Below are 13068 nucleotides of genomic sequence, written 5' to 3'. Positions count from 1 at the left end.
CTCTGCTGAAACCTGTTCAGCATCACAGCAACACGCAAGCCTCCACTGACAGATGGGTGGGGGCTGCACATAAGGTGCATTGGCCAGGAATCGAACCCGGGTCTCCTGCATGGAGGCAAGGACTCTACCACTGAACCACCACTGTCCCTCAGAGATGTGAAATAGCCCGGGACTAATACCTCAGCACATATCATCAGTTCACCATTATTGGTGTGTATCTAGGGTACGTTAAGATTTCAGAAATGTGTGACTGTGGCTAGAAACGAGGGCAAGAAGCAAAGGACATCAAATGGAGGAATAGTTTTGCCTTGCCTGGAGTCAAAAGCTTCAAGTAGGGATCTGGGTGAAGACGCAGGCTGTGGATGGTGGAAGTTCTTGAAGGTCTGTCTGAAGAGTCTGGACTTCAGCCAAATGGGAGCTATTTTTGTTTCTTCAGCGAAAGTGGAACATAACTAAGGTCACGCTTAGGAATATTAACGCAGCGAGTTTTCTCAATTCACTTGAAAGGTCATTTGAATGATTCAAACCATCTTCAAGGACAGTTGCTCAGAACTTCATCTAACGTGAAGTGAAAAGCACCACTGGAAACGTAAACAGTCAGGTGGTGAGGTTCTACCGGGGTTGGTTGAACAAGCAAGAGGGGCGTTTAGCTGTTGAGGCACACGTTTGAGGATGCACGGCAAGGGCTTATGTAGTAGTTGCTATTGATTTAGTTAAACTAAGAGAACTATACAGTCAGTCCTTTGCAAGGGAAGGATTCTCGTGTAGATAGCAAGCTGCTTCAGTGGCCCAGGTGAGGAGGTTGAAACTGCTGGCAATTAGGGAACAGCGCATTATTGTTAGTTGCCATCAAGTTGGCTCCAAGTCATGGCAACCTTACAGAATGAAACGTTGCTCAGTCCTGTGCCATCTTCATGATCGTTATTATGTCTGAGTCCGTTGGTACAGCCGTTGTGTCAGTCCATCCCGTGGAGGAATTCCCTTGTTTTTGATGACCCTCTACTTTACCAAACATAATGTCCTTCTCTAGCGGTTGGTCTTTCTTCATGACGTGTCCAAAGCAAGCAAGTCAAAGTCTCACTATCCTCACTTCTGAGGAGCATTCTGGCTATGTTTTTTCTAAGACTGATTTGTTCACTCTTCTGGCACTCTATGGTATATTCAGTGTTTTTGGTTTAGTGCAGTGTGTTGTTTTTAAGTGCCATCGAATCAACTGTGACTCATGGTGGTCTTATGTATGACAGAATGAAATGTTGTTCAGTCTTGTGCCGTCTTCATGATTGTTGGTATCTTTGAGACCATTGTAGCTATTGTGTCAATCCATCTCATGGAGGATTTCCTTCGTTTTTGTTGACCCTTTATTTCACCAACCATGATGTTCTTCTCCAAAGATTGGTCCATCCTGGTAACGTGTCCAAAGTAAGCAAGATGAAATCTTGTCATCCTCACTTCTAAGGAGCATTCTGTCTGTATTTCTTCCAAGGCAGATGTGTTCGTTATTCTAGAAGTCCACGATATATTCAATATTCTATTTTTAGTGTATTGTGTTTTTTGTTTTTAGGTACGGTAGAGTCAACTCTGACTCTGGTGACCTTAGGTACAACAGAACAAAACATTGCCCAGTTCTGTGCCATCTTTACGATCATTGGTATGTTTGAATCCATTGTTGCTATTGTGTCAATCCATCTTATTAAGCATTTCTCTCATTTCTGCTGACCCTCCACTTTACCAAACTTGATGTTCTTTTCTAGCAATTTGTCTTTCCCGATGACTTGTCCAAAGTAAGCTAGCCAAAGTCTCTCCATCCTTACTTCTAAGGAGCATTCTAGTTGTATTTCTTCTGAGACTGATTTGTTCATTCTTCTAAGGAATATTCTGGTTGTATTTCCTTTAAGACTGATTTATCCATTCTTCTGGCAGTCCATGGTCACTGTGTTCTCCAGAAATCGTACTCAGGCAAGAACAAATAGAATGTGATGGGATACCTTTGAGAACCATCATTGCTCTCCTCCATCAGAGAAGCAAGGGTATGATTATAACACGTCTCTCACAATTAATATATTGTTGTGGAGAGGGGATTGTGTTTCACAAAGGTATTGTGCTTTACCGTCATCATTTGAAGAAACTCCAATCCTTGTACATGTCATGCATGGTACCCTGATTTTCTTGATATTCCATGAGCTTGCCCCATAGGGCTTCCAAGGCTGTAATCTTTACAGAAGCAGGCTACCACATCTTTCTTCCACAGAGTGGCTGGTGAGTTCAGACGTCTGACCTTTCAGTTAGCAGCTGGGCATTTAACCACTGCACCACGAGGACTTCTTAACTGCCTAGGTGCTTCTCTCATCATATGTCACAAAGCTAACAGTTCTGATCTTTTATGTTGAAAAGTACATGTATCTGATATGCTAGCCTTTTAGTTTTTGATGGGCAGAGGAAAATAACGTTAATGGATGTACTCCAGGCAAGCATGAAAGAAAGAGAGAGAGAAGGAAGATAGGAAGGAAAGGAGGAGGGAAGAGAGAAAGAAGAGAGAGTGAAACAGAGAGAGAGAAGGGATGGAAGTAAGGGAGAGAGAGAGAAAGGATGGAAGTAGGGAGAGAGAATGAACAGAAGGAAAGGGAGAGAGGAATTGAGGAAGGAAGTGAGGAAAGACAGAAATTGAATCTCTGCTTTCAAATCATACCATTGGTGGTGTACTCATGGCAGTCTTAGGTGAGAGGGTTCTCCCATCCTTAGAGAGACAGAGACAGCAAAACTGTTAGAAGAAGTCAGGAAGTTCACAGTGAGCACTCAAAACATTAGTAGTGATCAGATATTGACAATCAATGAATGTCATGTCCTTAAGAGGTCATTGCTATCCATCTCTTCTATCATCCATCCATCTATCCATTTTTCTACAATTTATCTATGTGTCATCTATCTATCCACCTATCATGTGCCCATCCGTTCATCCATCCACCCATCCATCCATGCATTCATCTATCTCTTCTTCTATCATCCATCCGTCTATCCATTTTTCTATCTACTATTTATCATCTATCATCTGTCCGTCCATCCATCCATCCATCCATCCATCCACCCACCCACCCACCCACCCACCCACCCATCCATCCATCCATCCCTCCCTCCCTCCCTCCCTCCCTCCACCCACCCATCCATCCATCCATCCATTCATACATCTTTCTATCCCTTCTTCTATTTATCATCGATCTACCATCTATCCATTTTTCTATCTACCTACCATCTATCTACTCTCTATTTACCATCTATCTACTATCTATTTATCTACCTACCTACCCACCTACTATCTATTTTATTTAAAATAGGGAAGGGATATGGCCATATTTTTTAGAATAATTTCCTTGTAACTAGGAAGGCTATTTAAATGATCCAGGTGAAAGGAAGGAACCAAAATATTGCAGTAAGAGTACAACACAGACCAACATATCCAGGAGTTTTATAGAAATCAGGCAGACTTGGAAAGCTTCGAAACATGAGAAATAAAATTGAGGGAAAAGGAAAGCTAATTCCAAGGTTTGAAAAGGATTATAAATAATTAAAATCTTTGTTATATAAACTCTCTTTGGGGAATGAGTAGAAAGCAATTGGCTATATTGGTCAACAAAACCCAGGTGCTCACGGATCAAGGACCAGATCTGCTTCCATTCTGTATGAGAAGATACAAATGAAAAGGAAGTGGAGGAAATTCAGACTCTATACAAGGCATGGCTCAGAGCCATCAAATGATGAATAATTTACTGAAGACCTTGCAGTCTGTTGGAATTCGGAGACAGAGAAATAGTTCCACAATGGAAGTTAAAAACAACATATACATCATGGATTTTGTTGTGGCTTTGTTTCCAGTAGTTTGGTGTAGGTGTGGGGGAATGGCGTATACCTTTTGTTTGCTTCATATGCCATCTCTGGTTTTGAATTTGTTCATATCCTACGATTAACTTGTATTCCAAAAAAAGAAAAAATGCCATTGAGTTGATTCTGAATCATAGTGACCCTACAGGACAGAGTAGGATGGCCCCATAGAGCTTCCAAGGCTGCAACCTTTACAGAAGCAGACTGCTACATCTTTCTCTCACAGAGTGGCTGGTGGTTCCAAACCGCTGGCCCTTTGGTTAGCAGCTGAGCGTTTAACCACTGCACCACCAGGACTCCTTAACTTGTATTCAACCCTGGCTAAATCTTCAGAGAAAAAGTAGGAAAAAGGCACTCAGGGAGGATGGTTTTGGAGATTTGCAGCAAAAGTCTGCCTTCCAAAGTCAGCTTTATTGCCAATTAAATACGGAGACCCCATGTGTGTCAGAATAGAACTGTGCTCCATAGGGTTTTCATTGGCTGATTTCTCTGAACTAGATCGCCAGGCTTTTCTTCTGAGGTGTCTCTAGGTGGACGTTAACCTCTGACCCTTTCAGTTAACAAGTGAGAGTGTGTTAACCATTTGCAACGGCCATGGTCGCCATGAGACAGAGTTGACTTGAAATCAACTGGTCAACTACTCTATGACAAATAATGAACATCGCCACCTGTAGCCTGAGAGGTATAAATGAATACTTAAAACAACCTTAGTGTAGGGAAGTTTTCTTTGTAGAGGATGTATACCTAACAGTCAATACCACATTGCTTTAGGTTTAAGCAGAGCCTTGTTATCATGTGGTTAGCTTGCCATCGCGTCGAATCTGACTCATGGCAGCCCATGTGTGTTGGCGTAGAACTTCACCCCAAAGAGTTTTCAATGGCTGATTGTTTGCAAGCCTTTCTCATGAGGCGCCTCTGGGTAGGTTCAAACCATCAACCTTTAAGCTCATAGTCAAACGCTTAACAAATTGTGCCACCCAGACATCCTTAGAAGAAACTCGTACCATCTAAAGAAATCAGATGTGAAGGTTCACTGATATTTCTCAAGAAATCAATTGCCTATCTCTGCAAATAAAGTGAAGGACAAGATCTTAGAAATGCATTTGACTATCCACTGCCGTGGTTGTATCTCAAATAAAAGATGACAGGTGAGCATATATGTGTTCGGGGCTGGGGAATAAGGATGAAGATACATCTTGAAGCTTTCAGAAGGGAGACAAAACCATGTCTGTTTCTCTCTCTCCTTAATCATTATGATGTTTAATTTTACTCGTGGGAATTAAAAGACTGCATGCCACGTGGTGCACGGGTTAAGAGCTATGGCTTCACCATGAACAGAACATTCTTCTTTGTAGACGTCCACCCTGGGATAAAAGGACTACGCCCCTAGTAGACCCAAATGCAATTCAATGAAATCCGATCTATGGGAAGAATGGATTTAGAAACATGCAAAAAGATACAACATAAAATTGAAAATAATAGAAAAATTGCTACCTGTCATTTCTTCTAAAACAATCCATATAAAAGGCACATGTACCGATGGCAAGTTCCAGCAAATGGAAATTGTTTATTAATGCAAGAAGACCTTGAAAAAAATAATCATGAGTCAGTCAGCATATTGAATCCAATCTTTTCCCAATTTTTGACCTTGAAAACAAGAATATAAAATATAAGAAATAAAAATCAGATTTGTTTTCACAGATATTAATGGGTCTATCTGATTTTTATCTGAAAACACAGAAAAGTAAGCTCATGGTATAAGCAAAACCCATTGCCGGCGAGTTGATTCCGACTCATCGTGACCCTATAGGACAGAGTAGAACTGCCCCACAGGGTTTCCAAAGAGTGGCTGGTGGATTCATGGTATTATAACCTATAATATTATATCTTGCTCTTGAATCCTATTAGTAAAATGAAACCTCTGTGTCTAGTGTGTATTCCGTTAAGAGGTTAACTTTTTCTCATGTGCCACGGTAACCCATATTTCCTATATCATAGCCCCTTCTCTCTGTCGATTTCCAGGAGGTGGCCATGTGTTGGAATTGACTCGATGGCGATTAAAAATAACACAGTAGTAATATACTGAGAGAAGGGGGTTAATATTTGTTGAGAGATGACGGGATGATAGACATTCTGTAGTTATTATTGAACACTCACCAATTACCACCAAGCTCAATATTCTCATCCAGCATATAGGTAAGGAGAAGTCCCTTGGTGGTGCCAATGGTTAAAGTTCTCAGTTGCTAACTAAAAGGTTGGAGGTTCGAGTTCACCCCATGGTGCCTAGGAAGAAAGGCCTGGCAGTCAACTTCTGAAAAACCAGCCATTGAAAACCCTGTAGAGCACAGTTCTACTCGGACATATATGGGGTTGCCATAAGTTGGAGTCAATGGCCACTGGCTGTAGATAAGGAAGATGAAGCCAGCAGAGGCTAATGAATTTCATTTGCTCAAGATTTCACAACTATGAAGAGAAGAAAATGCAGAAAATTCAATGCGCGGAAATGGCTTATGTTGTCGCTGGGACAACCTCAGATTGAGCGATAAAGTCCTTTGGTAGATGTTGCACCTCTTGGTCACGTGTATTATTTGAATCCTGCACAATTCACAGTAAAGGTTGTTTTCTTGAGATCTCCAAGTAGGGCCTTCTGGTTACCCAGCCTTCTGGAGTACAAGGAAAATACTCAATAGATAGAGACCGTTCCATAAAATTACTGCAAGAAGGGGCTCCTTGGAGGGTAGAAGTTAGAGTACCTGGAGCAGTCAACCAAGGTCCCTAGGTGGTACAGAGAGTTGGCACTTGACTGCTAACCTACGTTTAGTGGTACCACGGAAGAAAGGCCCGACGATCTGCTCCTGTAGAGATTACTGTCAAGAAAACCCGATGAGGTCAGAGCAGTAGACCAGGACTTTGCAATTCTCGGCTGGCCGTGAGTCTTCCCACTGCCTTACTGAGATTTCAGTGCTCTGTCCTGGTGACTTTTTACCTAGTCTAATTTCAGATTTTTTATAACATATAAACATTTTTTTATCATGCATTTCAGATTTTTTTTTATAGAAAACAATTATGAAGATGAAATCTATTTGACATATTTTTTAAAAGTCAAATCTATTTGATTTGACCAACCCTAGAAAAATGGAAAGAAATGAGAATTTGATATCTTTGCGGGAGGGGAGAGGGGGCTGTTATCTTAAAAGACTTGGTTGCAAAGATATTCAAAGCATCACTCTATATGGGTTGTCTGTAAATAAATGTTGATGGTCCTTTTTCTTTTTGTCCCTCTGCTCACTTCTATAAATAACAAGAAGGTAATGTTTTGGTGCACAGTTGCTGAGCACTCTTGATATCCATTGAAAACGCTCTCAGTTTACTGTGAGGCATGTTAATTCTCCTGAACATATGAAACTCAGCATACCTCAGTTTCCCTAAAGGTTCTACTGTTGTTTTTGTTAGGTGCCATCAAGTCACATCCTTCTCACAGCGACCCCATGAAATAGAGTAGAACTTCCCCCAATGCAGTAATCTTTCCGGGAACAGATCTCCAGGTCTTTTCTCCCACGGAGCAACTGGGTGGGTTCAAACCACCAACCTTTCTGTTAGCAGCTGATGGCTTAACTATCGCACCCCCAGGCTTTCCTTATCCTCAAGTACCATCTTACATAACCTATTATAATTAATGCAATACTGTTTGATATTTACCCACCTCAGACTATAAAATGTTTTCAAAAAGCACTCATAATTTAATTTATTCTATTTTCTTCAATATAAGTAGTTTTTCCTTCAAGTAGAGTGAAGAAATAATGCATATTTCTATTTACAAACTTTTTTTGCAAATATAAAACTTATCTTTACTTGGTTTTGGTATATATTTAGCCCTGGTGGAGCAGTGGGTGAAGTGATTGACTGTTGTCCTTGTTGTTAGGTGCTGTCAAGTCAGTTCCAACTCACAGGGACCCTCTGTACCACAGAACAAAACACTGCCTGGTCCTGCGCCATCCTCACAGTCGTTGTTATGCTTGAGCCCATTGTTGTAGCCATTGTTATCAGTCTATCTTGTTGAGGGTCTTCCTCTTTTCCGCTGACCCTGTACTTTACCAAGCGTAATGTCTTTCTCCAGGGACTAATCCCTCCTGACAACATGTCCAAAGTACGTGAGACTTAGTCTCACCATCCTTGCTTATAAGGAGCATTCTGGTTGTACTTCCTCTAAGTCAGATTTGTTCATTCTTTCGGCAGTCCATGGTATATTCAATATTCTTCACCAACACCACAATTCAAAGGCATCAATTATTTTTGGGTCTTCCTTATTCATTGTCCAGCTTTCACAGTGATTGACTGCTAACTGAAGTCAGTGGTTCGAAACCACCAGATGCTCTGAGGGAGAAAGATGTGGCAGTCTGCGTCCACAAAGATTTACAGCCTTGGAAACCCTATGGGGTCGCTCTGCGTCGGAATCAACTCGACAGCAGTGGGTTTGGTTTGGTTTAGTGTCATATATTTTATTTATTAAAAGGGCAATAACTCTTTATTTACTTCCAAAGCAATTCTTTAGTGAGAAACAGAATGCCCACTTTTTCCACAATAGCTTCTAAGTCAGCTTTTTTCAGCCTCATTACTATTGATATTTGAAGCCACATACATCCTTGATGTAGGGGCTGCCCTGGGCATTGTACACTGTTTAGTAAAATCACGGACCTCAGCCTGCTTGATACCTGGAAGATTCTTTCATCCAGTCTTCACAACCAAAATTGTCTCCTGACCAAAAATCCTGTGCCATAAAATCAATTCCAACTCACAGTGACCCTATAGGACAGAGAAGAACTGCCCCATAAGGTTTCCAAGGAGCAGCTGGTGGATTCAAACAGCTGACCTTTTGGTTAGCAGCCATGCTCTTAACCACTACACCACCAGGGCTCCAAAATTGCCAAATGTCCCCTGGGGAGGGGGCAGGGCAATAGCACCTGGTTGAGACTCATGACTCTAAAGTAATTAAACTTGAAATACTAAAGTTTTTCCTCAAGATATTTTGTTTGGATTTTTCATTTTTTAAGGTACCACTGCACATTTCAACAAATAAGTAGAAATGTTGTTATAAAACATGACCTAACTCTGCCATCAGGATTTGTTTTAAAAACGAGACTACAAGGAAATTTTAAGAAGAACACAAAATGGTAGGAGTATTTTGGATTAAAGTGGAAGTTATCTATTCTTGCTTGGGTATTTTGTACACGTCAGTGTTGTTGGGTGCCATGGAGTTGATTAAAACTCATAGTGGCCCTATAGGACAAAGTAGAACTGTTTCATAGGATTTTCTAGGCTATAATCTTCTAACCACTGTGGCACGATGGCTGCTTTTATCACACAGAGTAGAATATTTTAAATCCTGAGTCATGCATGATTATTCAACATGTATCCAAATCTGTCATTTCGGTGGACTCTACATGGTGCACATGGTTAAGTGCTGGGCTACACACCGAATGGTTGGCAGTTTGAACGACCCAGTGGCTCCACAGAAGAATGACCTGGTGATCTGCTTCCATAAAGATTGTTGGTGTTGCTGTGTGCCGTCAAGTCAATGCTGACTCACACTGACCCCATGGGACAGAGTAGAACTGCCCCATAGGGTTTTCTAGGCTGTAATATTTACTGGAGCAGAATGCCAGGTTCTTCTTCCATTGAGCTGCTGGGTGGGTTCAAACTGCCAACCTTTAGGTTTGCAGCTAAGTGCTTAACTGTTGTGCCACCAGGCTTCCCCATGTTTATCAATAAATATATGCAATTAACCGATCAAGGTCTCTTTTCCTTTTTTTTTTTTTTTTGCCAAATATAGAAGAGTATGACTTTTCTTTCTTTCTTTCTTCTATCCCCAGTGATCCTAACCAGCCAGTTCCACAGGATACCAAGTTCATTCACACAAAACCCAACCGCTTTGAGGAAGTAGCCTGGTCCAAGTACAACCCCAAAGACCAGCTGTATCTGCACATCGGCTTGAAACCCAGAGTAAGGGATCACTACCGAGCAACAAAAGTGGCCTTCTGGTTGGAACTTGTTCCTCACCTGCACAACTTGAACGAGATATTTCAGTATGTTTCAACCACCACCAAGGTTCCCCCACCCGACATGACGTCCTTCCCCTACGGTACCCGGAGGTCTCCTGCAAAGATATGGCCTACAACTAAACGCCCAGCGATAACGCCTGCCAACAGCCCCAAACACTCCAAGGACCCACATAAAACAGGGCCCGAGGATACGACTGTCCTTATCGAGACCAAGCGGGATTACTCCACCGAGTTGAGCGTCACCATCGCTGTGGGTGCATCCTTGCTGTTCCTGAACATCTTAGCGTTTGCTGCTCTGTACTACAAAAAGGACAAGAGACGTCACGAAACACATAGACGCCCCAGCCCCCAGAGAAACACCACAAACGATATTGCTCACATTCAGAACGAGGAGATCATGTCACTCCAGATGAAACAGTTGGAACATGACCATGACTGTGAGTCGCTGCAGGCTCATGACACCCTGAGGCTCACCTGCCCACCAGACTACACCCTTACCCTTCGCCGGTCTCCGGATGATATCCCACTTATGACACCTAACACCATCACCATGATTCCAAACACACTGTCGGGAATGCAGCCCTTGCACACATTCAACACCTTCAGTGGAGGACAGAACAGTACAAATTTACCCCACGGGCATTCCACCACCAGAGTATAGCTTTGCAGTTCCCTCCCCCCCTCGGCTCCTCCCTCTCTGCAGCCTAGAAGACATAGATAGAGGAAGCGAGAAGGAATGTCTCCAACCATGGAATGTTTTTCATCACATTGACTTAGGACAAACACGAGGAAGGGCAGTCTCTGTGTCCCTGCTCACCCTTTCCCTGGGAATTTCCAAGTATTCCAAGATCAACTTCCAACCCTGTGAAATGTGAAACGTATACATTGCTATTTCAACATTGCTTTAAGATCTTCACCACCCCAGCAGATGTTTAGTGTGATAGAGCATCACCATGGCCAGGAACTGATGTGTCCAGTGTAACAGTATCAGCAGACATTTCTGGAACTTACCCAGGGACACTTTAAAAAAAAAAAAATTTTTTTTTAAATCAAAATGGAAATAATAAAAGGTTCTTTGTGTGCCATACAATGGATGGCTCTACATAAGTGAAGGAAGAGTCTACGGGCTTATACCTAGCACACGGAATTACAATCCAGAATGAAGGAAAAGTGGAATTTTATTATGAAAAATAAAAGGACCGACCACGCACTCAAATACATATAGTTCTGTGCAAAGAGATGTTTTGCCGGCCCGAACTATATTTAAGAAACTTTGTAAAAATAAAAATGTATATAGCTGTGAGTTTCAACACACACACACACACACACATCAAAAAAAAAAAAAAGCTTTTATTGGTGTTTTCAGTTTGAAAGAGCTTTTAGCAAGATTGTGCTTTTGGTTGTCCTCTGTATGTATATAAATAGATATACATTAGTCATATCACCTGTTTCCTCCCAGACAAAGGAGGCTTTTCTTCTTAATTACTTGTGATACACAAAGACGTGGGGTTTTCTAACTCATCCCATTTATAGGCGGACGCGCGTCCTACAGAAGACCCAAGACCGTGTGACCCACGGATTTCTTCGTTCGGGTCCCACAGATGCATGTGACAGCATTCTTAGAAGACCGTTGCTTTAGGAAACGTTTTATTTTATTTTATTTTTGTGTGTGAGCCTTCATGGAGCTGCAACACAAACTTGGGTCCCCAACATCGAATATATTTAAAGCTTGTTGAATGAGAGAGATGCACAAACAGAGTAACATTAGGGGAAAGAAAAAATATACATATATACAAGTCTAGTTCTGTAGTTCTGGTTCTTTGAATCTTTTTAGGAAGGGTTGCTTCCAGCCCAGAGCCCTGCCAAAAGGAAAGAAAGCTTGCCTTTGGTCGGCTGTGCTCAGCCGACTCAATCCGTCTCTGTTTACCAGCAGCTGCAAAGGGGTTTGGCTGACCAAGTATCTGCTCGGCTTTGCTAATCAGATTGAAGGAGTATATGTGTCTTTCATTTTTCTTTTAGCATTACATCCCTTAGTTATCCATAAGCAGCTTTTTAATTTTTTTTTTTAATTCTTTATATCATTTATTGGATAGAACATAGGCTTCTCTGAAAAGATTGATTTTTGTGGATTTATGTAGCGGTCACCAATCAATACATACAACAGAAAAGAAGAAGGAAAACAAAAAAAAAAACATGAAATGTGATATGCACGGATTTTTTGGGAAGTGTGGTAGCTTCACTGTCAAGATAATGAAGAAGGAAGAACAAAGTCAGTTACCACTGAGTCATTTCAGCCTCATGGTGCCCCCATGTGTGTCCAAGCAGAACTGTACGCCATAGGGTTTTCAGCGGCTGATTTTTCAGAAGTAGATTGCCAGGCCTTTCTTTCGAGGCACCTCTGGGTGGACTCAAATCTCCATCCTTTTGGTGAGCAGCTGAGCGCTTAACTCTTGGCACCACCCTAGAGCCCCATTGCCTTCCAGTTGATTCTGACTCATGGGGACCCTGTATATTACAGAATACAACTGTACTCCATTGGGGTTTTCAACGGCTATGATCTTTGGGAAGTAGTTTGCCAGGTCTTTCTTCCAAGGCACCTCCGAGTGAATTTGAACCATCAACCTTTCACTTAGTAACCAAGTGCTTAACTACCCAGGAAGGTTTATGATCTACGAACTTAAAAATGACAGCCAAAACCCTATGGAGCAGTTCTACTCTGTAACACATGGGGTAGTCATGATCTGGAGTGAACAGCAATGGGTTTGGTTTGGTCCAGATAACATAGGGAAATTATTCACCCATTTTTAATTGATAAACTAGAGACTGACATTTGCCCCCTGACACCTTGTCAATTTCTTGTTTTCCTTAAGGAATGTTTTGAGTGTATAAGGTGGAGAGAGAAAAAATAATAATAATGGTTACTTTATATTTTGTCTTTCAAAAATGACTGCATCACCAAGAAATAGTGACCAAAGATATTTGAAGAGAAAGTCTCTGGGTTTGATGGTGGTTAGGTCTTAAATGCCGATGGTGAGGCAGGCATACCCATCATCTCTCTCCTCCCACAGAAACATCCAGCTCCTTCATGCCTTTGGGATAACAAGCTTTGATAACAAATCCCTAAACTAAAACCGTA

General features: G+C 41.7%; 1 protein-coding gene across 2 annotated transcripts in view; it reads left to right on the top strand.

Moving 5' to 3' along the window:
* LOC135228842 (neuroligin-4, X-linked) overlaps window positions 1–11181 on the top strand; it is a 267647-nt gene extending 256466 nt beyond the window's left edge. For both annotated transcript variants that reach the window (XM_064277935.1, XM_064277936.1), the window contains exon 5: window positions 9744–11181. In XM_064277935.1, the coding sequence (XP_064134005.1) occupies window positions 9744–10593 (850 nt within the window). In that variant the 3' untranslated portion in view covers window positions 10594–11181. The remainder of the gene's footprint in view (window positions 1–9743) is intronic.
* The last annotated feature ends 1887 nt before the right edge of the window (window positions 11182–13068 follow it).

The sequence above is a fragment of the Loxodonta africana genome, chromosome X, assembly GCF_030014295.1.
Source record: "Loxodonta africana isolate mLoxAfr1 chromosome X, mLoxAfr1.hap2, whole genome shotgun sequence".
NCBI lineage: Eukaryota > Metazoa > Chordata > Mammalia > Proboscidea > Elephantidae > Loxodonta > Loxodonta africana.
The sequence above is the reverse complement of the archived record's forward strand: the minus strand, read 5'-3'. Positions and strand labels throughout refer to the sequence as shown.